The sequence below is a fragment of the Notamacropus eugenii genome, chromosome 1, assembly GCF_028372415.1.
Source record: "Notamacropus eugenii isolate mMacEug1 chromosome 1, mMacEug1.pri_v2, whole genome shotgun sequence".
Taxonomy (NCBI): Eukaryota; Metazoa; Chordata; class Mammalia; order Diprotodontia; family Macropodidae; genus Notamacropus; species Notamacropus eugenii.
The window spans coordinates 423,481,459-423,500,003 of record NC_092872.1 but is presented as its reverse complement, the minus strand read 5'-3'; the positions used below and the strand labels follow the sequence as shown (position 1 = coordinate 423,500,003).

At 39.8% G+C, this 18,545-nt stretch overlaps 1 protein-coding gene across 8 annotated transcripts in view; it reads right to left on the bottom strand.

Moving 5' to 3' along the window:
* Nucleotides 1–9,111: 9,111 nt before the first annotated feature.
* CHD6 (chromodomain helicase DNA binding protein 6) overlaps nt 9,112–18,545 on the bottom strand; it is a 186,915-nt gene continuing 177,481 nt past the window's right edge. For all 8 annotated transcript variants that reach the window (XM_072631470.1, XM_072631477.1, XM_072631474.1 and 5 more), the window contains one exon: nt 9,112–12,145. In XM_072631470.1, the coding sequence (XP_072487571.1) occupies nt 11,249–12,145 (897 nt within the window). In that variant the 3' untranslated portion in view covers nt 9,112–11,248. The remainder of the gene's footprint in view (nt 12,146–18,545) is intronic.

The following is an 18,545-nucleotide window of genomic DNA, read 5'->3' as shown; positions in this document are numbered from 1 at the left end:
ACTTCAGGCACCTCAGAGCAGTGAGAAACCACCAGCTTCGGAGAATCCAGGTCCAAATCACCCCTTTGCCACTTACTACTGCCAATGTGATTTAACCTCTTTGGACCTTAGTTTCCTCAACTTCCAAATGAAGGGATTGGATTAGATCACCTGTGAGTTCCTCTTCCAGCTTTGAATCTATGATCTTACTTTGTGTTCTACCTGTTACTATAAACATCTGATCTCCATTATCATTAGACTGGAAACTCCTTGGAAGAAGGGGCTGGGTTATTTTTGCTTTTTGTTACCCCCACCTCAGAGCAAAAGACTTTAAGAGTTTATTGAGTTGAATTAAATGATCTGGTGGAGGGGATGTGGGAGCAGAAAGGTTCTGGTAATGTCACCTTCTCTTTTCCCACAGAGCTCACTGCAGGTACCTGACATTTAGGGTACATTTACCTGCTTGAGTATAAGCAAACCTAAATGATTAATGGCTACAAGTTATGGGCCACTACCATCTCAGAGGAGTCAAACCAAGGGTGACTCAGGAAATGGAAAGGCACTAGATGGGTGTGAGTAAGCTGGGGCATGAAAAGTATCATCTGAGATATATCCATGCAGAAAAAGATCATAGGATTAAAAACTAAGGGACCTTAGAGGTCAGTGAGGACCACCCTCCCATTTTATGTAAAAGAAAACCTAAGCTCAGGGAGGCTAAGGGATTTGCCCAAGGTCAAAGTAATGAGTAGCAGGCCTGGCATTTCAACACAGGTTGTCAGACCTTTTCCTGCTATACCACTATTTTCATGGCAAAGGGTTTCTGGCCAAAGAAACTTTCTCTTCATCAACTCAGCCAGACCTACAAGAACCTTCTTTCTCTGTATCTCCTCCCATTCCCTTCTCTTAAGGACAATTCTCTAACTGGTATTGCTTTGTACCTGTAATTTCTGTCTCCAACAGTCATCTAAAAAACTACCTGACTTTGTCCTTCTCTTGTATTTATTCTCCTTCTCCATCACCATTTCAATATCCTCCATTTAATCCAGTTTTGGTGTGCTTTACTCAGGAATTCATTATCTACGATGACATTTTAAAGACAACCACAAAGCCACAGAATTTTATATTGTATATGTATGTATACCGCCATATGTGCATATGAAGGGGCCTTCATTCTAGCTTGATGGAGTTAGAAGGGGAGCTTTCCTTGGGCTGGCTCATTGGTCACCCTCCAAAGTCTGCTTGCTAGTTCTGGAGTCAGAAATTTTGTGTAATGCAACGCTTGGCAGCAGAGAACAGTGACAGATCTGGAGGAAGAACCCAGCTCTTGAGAGAGGAAGCTCTAACTCTTCTCACTCTGGTCAAGGAGGGACCTAGTGTAACCCACACCATCCTCAAGGAGGTCTGCTTAAAGACATCCAATGAAAGGGAACCTACTATTTTCCAAAGCAGCCCATTCTACTTATGGAAGGCTCTGTGTCCCAGGACCAAACAAAACAAATCGACTCCTCTTTCACATGATAGCTTTTCAAATATTTGAGAGCTGTCATGCACCCTGCCCCAACATGCTCTTCTCCAGATTAACTATGGAATCCTCAACTGATACTCACATGACACAATTCTAAGGATTTTCATTTGTATAACCACCTTGTTCTTGTCCTGGGATGTTTTTAGTGTTTTCCTTTGAAAGATTTTAGGTTAAAAAAAAAAAAAAGCAGGCAGGAGGCTGGGTTGGGGGAGTGGGGAGTAGTGGGGAAGAAAAGGGAAGACCAGATTTGTGATTTCATTCATGCAGGAAGCTTTCTCAACAGATGCAGATTGGTGCCTGCCCTGTAGTTCATAGATTCAGAAAGTGGTCTGGGTCCTGAGAGGTGACTTGCCTAGGGTCATGCAGCAGGCATATCAAAGATGGAACTTGAACCCAGCTCTGACTCCCGGGCAGAGGCTCCCTATCTATTATGCACTAGTTTCTGTTAAAGTAAATAAAACATTTTATTTACATTGAGGCAGCTAGGCAGTATAGTTGCTAAAAGCTGGGACTTACAGGGAGTTAAAGCTTGAGTTCAAATCCTACCTTGTATGCTTATTAGTTGTATCCTGGGCTACTCAGTCAATAAACATTTTTTAAATAAGTGCCTGCTACATGCCAGGCACTGTGCTAGGCAAGTAACCTGTCTCAGTTTCCTCATTGTAAAATGGAGGGGGTAGTAACAGCAAGCACCTCACAGGGTTGTTGCTTTGAGGACCAAATAATACATTCAGTCTCCTTTGTAAACCTTAAAAATTAGTTACTGGCATCATTACATACAAAAATAAGAATCCCTTGCTCTTTGTATAGATTAGCTTCTCTATTACTATTGTTTTTTAGAAGGTTTGGTATTATTTCACCCTCCTCCCCCACTGTTCCTGCCTCATTCCCAAATTAGATGGATCTTAGTCAAATATCGAGTAAAAGCAGGGCAATTTGAGTGTTATAGTGGTATCCATGAAATGCCAAAAGAACCAGAGGAAGGTCTCCAGCATATTGGTATTTTTTCTCCATCTCCATAGATTTGTGTGGCAGCTTAGTGGATGTAGTGGATAGTGTTGCCCTTGGAAGCAGGAAGACCTATGCGACTCTGGGCAAGTCATAAAACCTCTCTCAGCCTGTTTTTCCATCCATAAAATGGGAATAATAATAGCACCTTCCTGACAGGGTGGTGAGGAGGGAATGCAGTAAAGCATTCAAGTGAATGCTCTGTAAATCTTCAAGTGAAATAAAAATACTAGCTATTGTTATTATGCTAAGAAAACAATCACATAGGACGAGGTTTGGCAGGCTTGCCATCCATCCTGGTAGGAGTAGTACCTGCACCAGGGAAATCAAGTTTACCAAAGCATCGGAGTGAAAGAGAAAGGGTTTAGCTCCACTAGGAGAGACCGAGTAATTCTGGACACTTTCACAAAGGACAGTCCCAGAATCTTGGTAGCTGCAGAGGACAAAAAAGAGAGAGGCTGGCATCCCCAAGAACACAGAGCTCTCTATGATTGAGCAGAACTCAAACTAACTAGAAAGGGAGATGCCCAAATCCTAAGGCAGTGAGTTAAGAGAGACCTTGGTCCGAGGAGTTGGTCTCCAAGCCTGAACTCCAAGCATTAGGATCCAAAGAGCTGTGAAGGGAGCCATGTTTCCTGAGTCTCCCAGAAGCCACACTGGATAGGTCTCTGTTCCTTCCCTGTTCATGCTAGGAAGAAATGAGCTCTTCTTGCTGTGTTTAACATAAATGGCTGGCCCATCTATAAATCTCTTTCCCTATCTCCTAACTCCAAAGGTCTAGGGTAGGCCCCACCAACCCTTGGAAGGAAGTCAGGATTTTAGAAATCAACCTTACAAATTCAGGCAGTCATGGATTTATCAACTCTACCAAACCTCTTCCAACTCCTTTCTCCTTCCATTCCTCCAAAGAAAGGGAAAAAAGAGGAAAAACTGTTCCAGTCTACGCTTGAAGGTTTTTCCCTTCCTGATATCCACTAGGTAATAATTTACAGGTGAGTGACATTGTGGAAAGAACACCAGAATCGTTTTTCTGACTGTAAGATGAGGATTGTAATCCGTATGCTACTTAACTGGTAGGTAGGGGGTGCAGTGGAGAGAATTGAACTTAGACTCTGGAAGACCTGAGTTCAAATCCAGTCTCAGTTTCCTCAACTATAAAACAAGGATAACAGCACCTAGCTCCCGTGATTGTTGTAAGGGTCAAATAATACATGTAAAATACTTTACAAACTCCCAAGTACTATGTAAATGCTAGCTATTACAATTAAGAATACTTCTTAACCTTTAAAGCACTGTACAAACTTTAGCAAGTATTATATTCACCCAGCATGCCCATTCTAGGTGTTCTGCTTTGACTTTTCTCCTGATAGATTCTCTGTTCCTCAACCCTAAGTGCACTTCAGGCAACAGGCTTCAAGACATCCTCTTCTCCTCTGCATTCTTGTCCTTGGAGGCCTCACACACTCCCACCCTTTTAATTACCCTTGATCCTTCTCTAGGTCAGCCCTCTCTTCTTCCAGACATTTTTACTGAGATTTCAGTTCTTGTGCAGCTCTTTGCTAAGTCAACTAGGTCTTCTATTTCCTCCCTCTTCTAAGTAGTTGATTCAATTAAAAAAAAAAGTTTCCTTGGCCCTCACACCTTCCTCCTAATATCTGAAGCTCACTGCTTTACTATTACTTCAGTTCAATACATTTATTAAGCAATTATTGAAAAGCTACTCATCTTCCACGTTAGCAGTAGAGGCAACGCAAGACAGAGGAAGTCTCTGTTCTCAAAGAGCTTCGGATCTAAAAGGGAGGATGCCAACAATTCAGTAAAACGCAAAATCTTTGAAAACTGCAATTGTTTTTTGACTTTTGGATTCTCAGAAGTTTATGATAATTTTCTAAGGGTGTTTAACATTAAAACTAATTTTGTTGTTTACCACCTGTGTTTGATATTTGCTTCTGACCCTTTCTAGCTTGAGACTATGGGCAATCACAACTTCTTTCTGCCTTAATTTCCTCATCTGTGAAATAGAGATAACAGTAAGCATTACCACCCCCACTCCCCCATTTTGTAAGACTTGAACTACATCATCAGGCTTTTTTTTTTTGGGGGGGGGAAGGGGAAAAGTCCTAATGTAAATCTTAAAATGCTATCCAGATGTTATTATGCTGATTATGAGTTAAGGCTCTAGGCAAATCACCTAGTCTCTCAGTGCCCTCAGGCTGCTGTATAAGACTACAAATTTTAGGGAAAGTAAAGATCTGCATAGGTGGAGACAGTTCCTCATGGGAGATTCTCTACACTGATGAAAACAGATCCTATTTTAAAAATATATATGTATATACACGTGTGTGTATACATACAAACATACATATATAAGCATATAAAAAAATCAAGCCAAAGGGCATCAGCCAACAGTAGGAAGCAACGTCCCTGGTTGTTACTGAATTTTCTATTTGGGGAGAAGGAAAAGAGGGGAACTGAGAAAAAGAGGCACACTGAAGGTGAGAGGAAGGGCAGAGTAAGGTTAGAGGAATAGGGTGCAAAGAGAAAGCTACCAACTGCTTATTCAGAATTCAGTGCACTATACTGACTGGCTATACTTGCAAAGCCCCCTCTCATGTCTTGTTTCTAATAAGAGGCCCAGAGGTGGTGCTTGCCCCCTTCCTCCCAGGTAGGCTTTCACAAACCTCTTCCTGTTGTTCTTCTTGGGTTTTTCCCCCCAGCTGAAGCTTTCTACCTATGGCTCTCCTTCCTTCTTGGGCCTGGGAATACATACATGTTCTTTGTCACAGTGTTATGAGGATAAAATGAGATCATCTATATGAAGGCACTTTGAAATGTTATATACCACATAAATATAACTTGTCATCTTCAGCACAGTATAGCTCAACATTTTTTATCAATGACTTGGATGAAAACACAAAGGGCTCCTTGCCAAATCTGGATGACATAAAGCTGAGAGGTAAAGCTATATATTGGATACAATTGGGATTCAGAAAAACATTTAGACTGGATGAAGCAATGGGCAAAGACTATTCATTGGCACAGGAAACATGGGTGACAGAATTCCCTCTGCCAGTGCCGACTGGCACCTTCTCCTTAGAGTCTGAGAGAACTGAGAGGTGAAGTCCAGGGTTATGCAGTCACTTGAACCAAGGTCTTTATGGCTCTGGGGCCAGCTCTCTAGCCATTAGCCCATGATGCCTCCCTAATAAAACCTACAAAGATTCAACTGGACAGGGATAAATGTGAGCTTTGCACTTAAAGGTCAGAACATCAAATGTACAAAACACATTGGTGAGGGAGTTGCATGTGAAAAACTTTTTTAGATTAGAAACAACACAATAGTCTGAAACATCAGTTAAAAAAAAAAAAGGCAAAACCCAAAAAACCTGCAGAACAAACTACACCGAATCAAAACACCTACTCTAATGGACTCAAGTGCCATTACTGTGAATAGTGTTCAGAATGAGGTAGGTGATAGTTCCCCTGTACTCTGCTCTGGTCAGACCATTCTGGAGTATTATAATCAGTTCTGAGGCTTTATTTTAGGTTGGATGGTTAGGAGATTTGTTATTTGAAGTTTAATGGAAGGGGCAAGGAATACTTAGCTAGGGGAAGAGAGGGCTCAAAGGGATGACTGTTCTCTTTAAATAATTGGAGTAAACCTTCTGCTTATCGAAGAAAAAATTAGTACCAAAGGCTGGTAATTATAGGGAAGCAACATAAAAGGATGGGTTTTCTAATGATTAAAACCATCTGCAAATGGAACGGCAGTTCTGGAGGCAATGAGACCTTGGTCACTGGCAATATTCAGAGATTGAAGCTTCATGGAGAGATAGAACACAAGACCTCTAAGGTCCCTTCCAACTTCAAGATCCTAAAATCAAAAACTGGTGAACTTAGAAATTATAGTCAAGATGATATAAGTATACACACACACACACACACACACACACACACACACACACACACACACACACAATTTGACTTTGCTATGTAGATTTTCTCATCCCAACTTTCTCATCTACTTCAAAGCCTAGGCCAGTCTCTTCTACATTTGGAATGGCTGTCTTTACTGTAATCCTCTATCTTTCGTTCCTTCACGTCAGATTAATTTAATATTTAAGAAAACCCACTAGTTATCCATGAAGTGCTGGGTCACAGGATATGACAAGTGTTTGGCTGTTAGAGAATATTAGGGAGGTCCTTTTCAACCTAGGATGTTCTATTCAATGGCACATCATCATTCCCACTCAAATCTATCCTTCCTCTAGTTTTACCATTCTATCAATTATAGGAAGTGACCTCAGATGAGCTCAATACCATTTATGGAGGTACAGCAAAGGTCAGAAGTCAAGAAACTGAAATTCGGCTTTATTTAGCCAATGTAACTGCCTAGCAAAATAAGTGTTCCCCCCCCCCCCTCTATTTTACTTTACTATCAGCATTTATTACTTCTAAGGGATTAAAATGGTTTTCATTAAGTTATACATCCCTGAGAAACCTCTGATCCCAATCACTGCTAAAACACATAAATGTTATCTCTTATAAAATACAGTCTTGGTATAAAATTCATATTGTTTTGAGAGTTTGTGAAAATTGGTTCATGTCTATTAAAACTTTGATCAACTATGTTTCAGAATCAAGGATGATCACTCTGACCCTTTCAATAACATATTTCTTGTTATCATTCAGTTCAGCATTTTCTTCAAAGAAAAAAATATGGATCTGACTCATCATAATTTCTGTTCTAAGTCTGAAATCAATGCTTTCTGGAATAGAGGTTTTTTTTTTTTGAGGGGATAACAATTCTTGCAATGCAACACTTTAAAGAGTTAGAGGGAAACTATTTCAGCACAAAGAAGACATTTTCTGAAGGATGCTTACACCATGGCACCTAACAATGACCCCTATTTTTTCCCCACTTTGAATTCCAAATTTAATGAAATGTCTGTTCCAACTTCTGACATCGAGAGTCTCTAAACCGAGCGCTTCATGGATGCTCTGGTAGGCAAATTGGGAACAAACAAGAATAGTGTGCTGTCCCTACATAAAAGTCATGGTAACCTCAGAAGTGACCTGGACTCTACTTACAGGGTCTACTAGAAATGACTCTTTACTGAGTAATCCTGGTCAAGTCAACTCTATCTACTTATAATTAGATGGAAATAATGACAACTTTTCTCTACTTCTCTCCCAAGGATACTGTGGGGATAGATTTGATCTTGACCATAACACATAAAAGGACCAGTCTTTTCATCATTCTGTTCCCTTGATTCAATGAAGGTTTATGTTGTTTTAAAAGTGAAACAATGAAACCAATATTTCACACACCTTCCCTCTCCATCCCCTCACCCATTCTTCAATGTAAGTCATTACTTAGGTATAGAACAGTATAGAAGTCTTATTAGATTCATGCAACTGATGTTTGCCGACAGCTGATTACTTACTGAGAACCTTAGGGCAGAACAAAGATGAATAAGACTCTATCTTTGTCTTGTTTCACTTTTCTTACACTGAATGCCCTTTAGAACACACTGTTAGAGTGAAACCTAGTCCTGTCCAATGATGAAATACTAGAATTGGATGGTTCAATCTTACTTTTTAGGCTACAAGGGGATGATCCGGAACTTCTGACACCAGGGGCTTTTTGAAAGACTTCCCAAGTGTAAACAACAACACCAAAACTTCTTAGTAGTTTATCCCAGACTGGGACTTTATGGAGGCAAAAGATCTGTTTTAACCTATCAAAGATGAAACCCGCCTGAAACCCAAAATAAAGGGGAGTTTCACGGTTGGAGCTCCATGGGTTGGAGAAGACAAGTATTCCCTAACTGGTTCCCTTAGAGAAACCAATCCTGAAAAATGGCTACTCTTCCTTCTTCATCTGTCCTCATAAACAGTTTTAACCAGGTGCCCTGGGAAGGCTGCTAAGCTGAAAAAAAGCATTTGTTTCATGACCAATGAATACATGAATACCCATAGGGTACATGGCCCTAGGCACCACATAAATCCACTAAGTGGATTCCTGATCCCATCTGGTACAATAACAGTGTGTCAGATCTACAGAAGACAATAAGTGTCACTAAAAACCTCAAATAAAAATCTGACTTTTCAACTTTTTTTTTTATACAGGGTCAAGACCACAGATAATTTATTATGTATTACGATACGGGTGAAGAATGATCAAGAGAAAGTGTGCTTAAGAGTGACATGGATTTGAATGAAAAGATTCAAGTTGTGGAAGGAAAGTTTAAATTTGGCTTTTGCTTTTGGAAATGGATATCAAAAGTTATAAGAAGCCACTACAGCCTTACAGAGCAAATAATCCATAGTGTATCATTTTCATTTTGCAAACAGGGTCACAAGAGCAGTGAAATATAAGCCCAGACACCCAGAGAGTTAGCATACATGTTTGATAGGGAAAAAACAAGAAACTTAGCATGCTGTTAGCTATTTAAATAAAATCTATATTGAACCCTGTTTCCTACTGACGGTGCAACCTGGGAAAAAGCAAATTTTCCATAGAAACTACCCCTCCCTCCCCCCAACTCTGCATAGATGTGTATAATACTCATTTTCAGTAAGGCTTTCAAAATATATGAAGTTTTATAGCATTTGTATTTTTAAGGATTTAGGGCAAATACATTTTTTCTTCTACTTGATAAAAAGAAAATTAGTACTTAAAGGTTCAAAAATATATCAATTGAATGTTTTTTTTTACATAAATAAATTATATTGATTTTGGATTTAACAGCTGAAAAAACCCTTTCTGCTTCCACTGGAGGCAAAACTGAACAAAATGTTAGTTAAATAGAGAGAGCAGCATTTCTAAGAAATCTGTGGATAGATAGCATTATACAGCAGCTATGCTACAAGGGTGTTATTAAATACACGTTTAATTATTGGCTTCTTTGCTATATGATCAGTTACATAATTTCTGGTTTACTCCTCTGATCCATGAAACTGGGAATCTAGTTTCTGAAAATACAATTGGCTGAATTTTCAGTAATGGTTTAACAGACTTCTTTGAGATGCTAATTTCAACACGTACATAATTTATAACCCCAAATGTATAAAAGACAATGACAAGCATCATAAATAAATAATGCAAACTGAAATAGTTATGTCAAACGTTTGGACCTTCTGATAAATTAGCAAAACTGTAACAGAAAAATGTAAAAAATACAGTAAATTGTGACAACAATGGACACTAGCAATACTTCCAACATTTCCAACTGTCCTGCTGCACTGCCCACTGCCCCCAGTGCACTCCACCACTGTGAGTTTATTTCAAGTCTCAGGTCATGAGCTCTAACAGAAAAGCTAAGACTAAGGGGACTGAAAAATGTTAACTAGCAGGTGGAGAAGAATGGTGATGAGAACTGCCTAAGCAGGTTTCTTCTTAGGCCAAGCTTCTGAAGATTGAGAGTCTAAGGAAGAATAAAAAATAATGTTAATTTGTAACATATTCTCAACTGTCTCAGTAATTTGGTGTTTGGATCCAACTGTCCAATACAAAATGAGAGAGAGGCTGTGAAGAAGTGGGGGAGGAAAAAATCTTTCACAGTAACATTATAAAAGGCAGGGTGTTGGTGGTGGTGCTGGTGACAGAGGGAACACACTCAAAGTTTTGAAAAACTTCAATGGCCTTGACAAAGGACCTTCCAAAATGTAAAAGCTGCCATCCTTTTGGACTATTTCTTGTAGGTTTCAGCAGAGGCGCCCTTCTGGGTAAGGAACAATGCAAAATAAAATCTATCACGCTTCCACATTCCTTGGATTCAGAGGGGGTGAATTCGTTGCTAGGAAAAAAACTAAAAACAAAAAACCCAATCCTCTGTAAAAAGTACTAATGCCATAGATAAGAATAAAATGCCAGTATAATTCTAAAGTAATAGGCTTTAAGTAGTGTTCCTCCCCACTGTCCCTCTGCTCATAGCCTACCATGTGTAAAGCTTCCTCAGTCAAACTGAGAACATTTTTTTTTAAACTGTGGGGAAAAGGGGGCACTGAAAGTAAATTGAAATTGTCATTTAATAAAGTATAAAACAACATCTCCACTTGTTTCAGATGTCTGAAAAGCCAGGAAAGGGGGAAATTATATTGCTACCAGTTATGTTTTTGTTGTTTTGTGTTTTTTAAAAGAAATGAATATATGTTTTCAATCATTAGTTATATATCTGTCTATACTACTCATCTAGTAATCATGATAACATAGGGAAACATTGTAAATCAAAAATACACATTAGCACGTATTATAGATGTGCTTCTGGTCCCCCAATACCAGTTTGCTTGTTTGTTTTCCATTTAGTATAACTCACAGAAAAAGGCATTATTACCCTTGTCTCTGTTCTTTTGTTTTTAAGTTGTGGATCACTAGACACATGCTTTCTTCTGCCTTTTTCTCCCTACCAAATAAGTAAAAAACCTGGAAGGGAATGGGGTAGGGCATGTCACCAAGTACTGAATTTACTATCATTTGCTGGAATGACCAACTGGATAACAGAATGAGGATTCTGTGCCTCCCAGACTAGCTAGACAACACTTTTATCTAATGAAGTGGCGAGACCCTGAAACTATTAATATCTGTTACCATAGTTCCTGGACAGGGAATTAGGTAGGTAATATTACTCATGGAAACACAGGTTTTTATGAAGGTGAAGTGAGGGAAATAACAAATCTTTATGGGATAAGAAACTTACAAGCCACAATAATTTTCTTAATGAAATAAAAGTTCTAATTGGTGTCACTATGAGTTCCTTTTAAATCGCTTTGCTCAGCTTGTACACCATGTTCTTTATCTGTGGGCAAAAGTGGGGTGTGCTCTGAACAGTTCTGACCATTTCCAGATTCTTTTTCTGATATGGGGACAGTTTCTGGGTCTGGATTTAGGGTATCCCCTTTTGCTTTCTTTCTCTTCCTCTTCTGGCTTTCTAGGCTTGTGTTCTCAGAATGTCTGGTCTGCTGCATGCCTGGCAATGTCATGCCAATGCCGGGAGAGAGAAACATTGATGGGTAGATCAGTCCAGGAGACATTCCTGGTAGGAGAAAAGGGTTAAAAGCTACAGGACTACTGGTAGTTATTGCAGGTTCAGACTGATCTGAAAAGGAACTAGGAATAGGTTTGTCTTCAGCTAAAGTATCTTTTTTTACATCATGGCTATTCTGTTTGTCATCAGTAGCCTTGTTTGTGTTTGACGTACCACTTTTAGTTGTGCTTGTTAAAGACGTTGGAACTGTGGAAGTACAAGTAGTTGTCATGGGTGTATTCAGAAGTCCTCCAACACCAAACATCTGGGGTACAGCTGCCATGCCGGGCAGCATCATAGGCAGCATACTGAGGGTGCTTTTGACATCCTCTCCAGCAGGCACTGCTGCAAAGCCAGCAGGAAACCCGACCAGCCCCGTGAGAGGGATGCCCTGCATATTCCTCATACTCTGAAGTCCTACTAGATCCATTCCAGCAATGAGTCCATTCATGAACAGTGGTCCCATTCCCGAGGGAGAGTCGGCCACAATGCCAGGAGCCTTCAGGAGGTCACTTCGTGGACGCCTCCCTCTCCTTCGAGGACCAGCATCTCGGAGAACGGGCTCAGTTAGGATCTGACTGAATTTGTTTTCTGGTAGAAATCCCTAAAAATTGGAACAAGAAACAAAATCCCTCAGTTACTACCCTATAGGAAACCATCTGGGGGTGACTAATGTTCTCATACTGGCTCTTTCTTCCACAGAAAGTGCACTTAGTAAAATGCATGGATCAGCAAAGAAGGCCAATAACCCACCTAGGGCTGGTGGGTATTTGACCCAATCATTTTGGCATCCTTACTGTGTATTTTATTTTCTAACTGGGTATTAAATGGATGCTGAGGGAACGTGGTACAATCTTATCCAGAACCAAAACCACAATTCTACTATAATATTCTAGACCTACTACTGGGCAGATTACCACTTGAACAAAGCTTTAAAGAAACTCACTAGACTAAACCAGTCTTTACTCTTTAGAAAACCTGGGAAAGTTATTAGGAATTAAAGGTTTTGTTGGAAGCAATGCTAACACTTCACTGGCAGGTACTAATAACCTGAAATAGCTTCTCTAATATCACAGGACACAGTCTTGTTTAAATTCTATCTGGAATTAGCATCCTCATTTTATCAAGTTGCTAGATAAATAAATACCATTTAAGGATTAGATGTTTTAGCTTACCTTACAGATCTATATTTTTCTTCCACATTGGGATTTGCCACCCAATTTTCTGGATATGCAAAAAAGCACTTTGGTGAAGCACTACCATATCATAAATTATGTGTTAAAGGATAGTAACCCCACCACTAAGGAGTCACACCCATCAGCTATAAAACTTTATATGCACATGGGTCACCTGCATGACACGCTTTAATATGTGACCATCACAAGATTTCTGGATGACAAAGCTTCCTAAGTTGTAGCAGTAAAGAATAATTAATAACTACCTGAAAACTCTGAAAGGAGGCAAGATGCAGCAGAGACACTTGGAATTGATTCCAGGCTTCCCCACAAACTTACTGCACGCTTGTCACTTGTTTCCCCAGCTCTAAAATGAGAAGGCTAGACTAGATGATTTCTGAAGTTCTTTCTAACACTTAGAATCTGTGGTTCTGACTTAAAAGTGAGTCAATAAAAGTTTCTACTGTAAATCTTGTAATTATTTTTACTTATTTTCTTTTTGAAATTTTAATTTTTCAGTTAACAAGCATTTAATCCTCTCCTTACCACTCCTGCCTGTAACGTGTGTGTGTGTGTGTGTGTGTGTGTGTGTGTGTGTGTGTGTGTGTGTGTGTGTGTGTGTGTGTGTGTGTGTGTGTGTGTGTACACCCCTGAACCAAACCCTTGTAACAAATATGCACAGTTAAGCATGACAACTTACTCGCCAGAACATATTCTTCTTTAGGTCTCTTTTGACGTGCTCCTCATCATGGCATTGAGCCACCCAAAGATTCTCTAACATTATGCCAATAGAGTGCAAGCGCTGGCCAAGCCATTTTGCAAAACTGGACCCAGGCTTTGGCAAGAGAGTACACAGTGATTCTAGAATAACTTTCATGGTTCAATTACTTCTAAACCAATAAAGACACCGAGGAGGTTCCCTATTAATGGAATTAAAACCTCCTTCCAAAGTTCTAGCCTGCGTTAAGATCCTTATTTCCCCAAAATGCAGAGAGATAGAAAGAGGAAGGCTAACTAGCCCACCCTGAATGACACCTAGATGTACTTTAAGAGGTCTATTAGCAATAATGTTAGGAACAGGGAAGCAGGAACAGATCTCTCCTAGAAAAATGTTAAGATATGCAAAGAGATGATAATCATGCCAATACCTGCCTCACATGGTGGTTTAAATTGTTTTATAGAATGTAAATCACTACAGAAATGTGAACGATTATCAATTACGGCACGCTGCATAGAGACTGCTATAATAAACACATAGTTTTGAGATGATCAGGTATAATGCCTATCAACAGAAATAACTGACATCGTGTGTCTCTCTGTTTACAGGTGCACTCTCTGGTTCCTAAAAAGTGTTCAACACACTTTTAGGAGAGGCACCCTAATTTGGATTGGGACCACTGTCAGTCATATGTAATTGCTACTATACTACAGAACATTTCTAGTACTTCTTAGCTGCAGGCCCACCCACTGTTAGGTATTTCTTTTAAAACCAATTTAACGTTGGTAAAAGTAATGAAGGCTGAGTTTTCATTCACCTATCAGCTGCTCCCTCCATTAAAAGGCGGAGTTCCTTCTCTTACCCATTAAGTCTTGGAATGGCCAATTGTGCTCTTGGACAACTTTAGAATAGTATTCAATTACACTTCATTCTACATTTTATTTGCTATCAATATCCCTTAACAATGTCAGAGATGAACAATATTATTTGGACTTCTACAACTATAGAGCAGATGGAATTCTGGGCACTCTTGAGTGGTGTAAAATACCTGGGTTAGTTAGTACATGTTTATTTTTATTCTCCCCTTTCAGACCCAAGGAGCAACAACAAAGTACCCTCCAGTGAATGAAAGAGAAAAGTTTCCAGTTGGTGGACAACTGCAGGCAAGGATTTTAACCACTTCCTGTATGGGGAGAATCATTCAGAGACCCAGCGGCCACCACCCTCTTAGAGAAGGTCTTTGCCTCCAGCCAAGGACTGTGGATGCCCACACGCAGCAGGACATTCATTCTTTGGAAGCCTCTGCCTCGTGGCAATTACACACTGGGAATGATCCTGCTCCTTTTCCATAAGAAGGCTAAATGGAGGAGACAGAAAGGGGAGAATCATATACGGTAACAATGCCTGGGGCATTTTTATATGATTTCAAGTGCATTCTGAGGTAAAGAGCTTGTTGTTATAATAAATATATGGGAGTCTTAGGAATAAGTAACTTCACATTTACATGCTAACTTTCTACCAAAGATAATGAATGGAAGTGGCACAGCGGATACAGTGCCAACCCTGGAGTCAGGAAGACCTAAGTTCAAATCCACTCTCAGACATGGACTTACTAGTTGTGCAATCCTGGGCATGTCACTTAACCTCAGTTTGTCCCAGTTTGCTCATCTGTAAAACAGCGACAATACAGTCCCTACCTTGAAGAGTTATGGTGAGGATCAAATGAGATAATAACTATAAAGTGCTCAGCATGGTGCCTGGTACACAGTAAGCACCATATAAATGTTAAGCTATTACTATTAGTTATTATTGTCTCTTGAATGCTTGCTAATATTTTAATAAGCAATTAAGAAATGTTTAATGTATAATAGTCCTAGGGAGGCTGGTATATTCTTAAGATCTACACTTTCCAGAGAAATTTGGCTTGGTATAACTGGCCCTCTGACTACCAGACCCATAGGTACAACCAATGAAGTGAACGATAGCACCCAGTCTGAAGTTAAGGGCAGAATACAGAAATGAATTTAGAGTGCAGGAAGAGCCCTACTTTAATTCAGCAGAGAGGCCACAGAACATGGTGGGAAAAATCACTAACAGCCCAGAGATGTGGGTTCTGCTCTTGACCACTACTGAGTAGCTGTGTGGTTCTGGCAATCCATTGCCTTTTCTGGGTTTAAGTTTCCTCATTTACAAAATGAAAAGGTTGAATCAGTTCATCTCTAACATCTCTTTTAACTTTCTATGATCCTATGGAAGTGCTTCACCAGGCAAAGGCAGGAGAAGAGAGTTCAAAAGCTCTTGGAGGGCTCTGTAAGTAATGCTAATGATGCTTTGGCTTTCCTATCTTGGCAGATGGTACCAGAAAATATCTTTCAGAGCAGGGTTACTAAAAGTACCTAAGGATTACAGTGGGCAGCATTTGATTTTAAAATGTATTGTTTATGTTTTATTGTATTTTTATTTATTTTGTTAAGTATTTCCCAATTATATTTTAATATGGTTCAGGCTACTCTTGAAAGTGCTGTGGTCTGAGGACTGAGTGTCTGACATCTCTGCTTTAGAACAAGGATTAGGTTCATTTAGCAATGAAGGAGAAACACATTTGTGGCAAGAAGATGGTTAGTAAGGAAGGCTCTAAAACAAGTTTTGACTGTAAGTAAGAAATCCACTGGAGGTGATAAACCTTCACTTCAACTACACTAAGGAAATTTAAATGAGAGTAAAGTGGGAAAAGGCATCAATAAAAATGCTCAATTTTCCCAAACGTTTCTAAAACCAATACTTAGAGCACATAAAATAAGCAGGACAAATAGATCACACAGTATAACTCTTATTTCTATAATGCTTCAGGAAGCATTTCCCCCAATAGTATCTATATGAAGTGGACAGTATAATTACAGCTTAAATACTGCACTAACACATTTGGGACACTGTATTACCTCTATTTTACCAATGAGGAAAAAGATTAAGGGACCTGTCCAAGGTCATACATGTGGCAAAACCTAGGCTCAGAGATAGGCCTTCAGTTCAACATACACTGCTGAATGATTCAATACTATAAATTCAGCATTCTTTTCACTTGGCCTTCATAAAAAAACTGGAAGTCTTAGTACATGAAGACAACATGAGAACAAGTAAGTCCATACCCAAATAAGGATACTGGGGAAGGAATTAGCAGCAGGGCGAAGTCCTGAGAGTTTTGAAGGACGATAAAAGGTGGAGATGAAATAAAGTGCCTTCTAGGCAGAGATGAGGAGGAGAGTGTTCCAGGCATGGGGGACAGGGGAGGTGACAGGGAGCCCCTGAAGTTTACTGAAGAGAGATGACACTGTCATATCTGCACTTAAGATCAATACGACACCTAAATGGACTAGAGTAGGGAGATGAACCAGACTTTGATAGTCCAGACATGAGGTGATGAGGGCCTGCACCAGAGTGGTGACAGTCTTAGGAGAGAATGTTTGTATATGAGATGTTAAGAGGGTAGAAACAATGCGACTTAGCAAATAACTGAATATTGTGGAGAGAAGGGGGAAGGGAAAGGAGGAGTGGAGGATGACACCTGGTTTGTAAGCCTGAGTGATAGAAGGTTGGTGATACCCTCAATAGTAATAGGGAAATTAGGAAGAAGGGAGAGTTTGGGGAAAACTTTATGAATTCAGTCTGAGAGATATTGAGTTTAAGATGTCTGTAGGACATCTAGTTTCAGATGCACAATAGGCAGCTGAAGAATGGAAATCAGGAGAGTTTAGGGCTAGAAAAATTGATTTAAGAATCATCTAGAGAGAGCACTTGAATCGGAGGAAGTTGATGAGATTACAAATATAAAGAGAGAAGATGGCCTGGGACAGAGCCTTGGGGGACATCTATGACAAGTGGGTATGACTTGGATGAAGATCCAGCAAAGGAAACCAAGATGGAGCAATCAGATAAGAAATAGGAGAACCAGGAGAGAAGTGTCTCAAAAACCTAATGTAGAGAGAATGAAGGAGATGGGGGTGATTGACAGTATCAAAAGCCAAGGTCAAGAATGAGGAGAAAAAGTCATTAGACATGATTAAACGATCACTTTTATCTTTGTAGTTAGCAATTTCAGTGGAAGGATTAAATCAGATGTCAAAACAGAGAGTTAAGAGAGAAAAGGAAGCACAGAGATGGGAGGTGGATTACTGAGTGTTAGAAAAAGCAAGAACACTTTCTACCATCTGAGCTAGGTGGCACAATAGTTAGAGCACCAGCCCTGGAGTCAGGAAGATCGGGGTTCACATCCAGTCTCAGACACTTACTAGCTGGGTGACCCTGGGCAAATCACTTGACTTTGTTTGTCTCAGTTTCCTCATCTGCAAAATGAGCAGGAGAAGGTAACAGCAAACCACTTCAGTAACGTTGACAAAAAAAACCCTCAAATGGGGTCACAAAGAATCAGAAATGACTGAAACTACCGAATGACAAAATCTGTCGGTAGATAAGTTTTTGTGACACTGCTCTCCTGGTTTTCCTACTTGTCCTACTGCTCCTTCTTAAGTCTCCTTTGCTAGATCCTGATCCAGGTCACACTCACTAATCATGGGTATCCCCCAAGGCTCTCTGTCCTAGGCCATCTTCTTTTTATACAATGATGATCTTATCAGCTTCCATGAATTCAATTAACATATCTACACAGATGATTCTTAAATTGATTTTTCTAGTCCCAACTTCTCCTGACTTCCACTATATATTAAATATACTGTTATATAGGCACTGGGAATATAAAACGTATCTAGATCCATACAATACACATATATTTACATACACAAGATGTATATGTGCACACACAAATATAAGTGGATACGTACACATATATGTACACACATATTATGCACACACACACACACACACACACGGTAGGAGCCAGGTTGTGAAAGACTTTACAAGCTTACCAGAGGTATTTACACTTGACCTTAAAAGCAACTAGGAGACAAGGGAGTTTACTGTATAAATTTAGGAAGATTACTTCGGCAGCTGTGTGGAGGACAGAGAGGACAAAGGAGGTACCTGAGCCCTGGAGGCCAATCAGCAGGTTATTGCAACAGGTTAGGGAGGGGTGCTGAGGGCCTAAACTAGAATGGTGA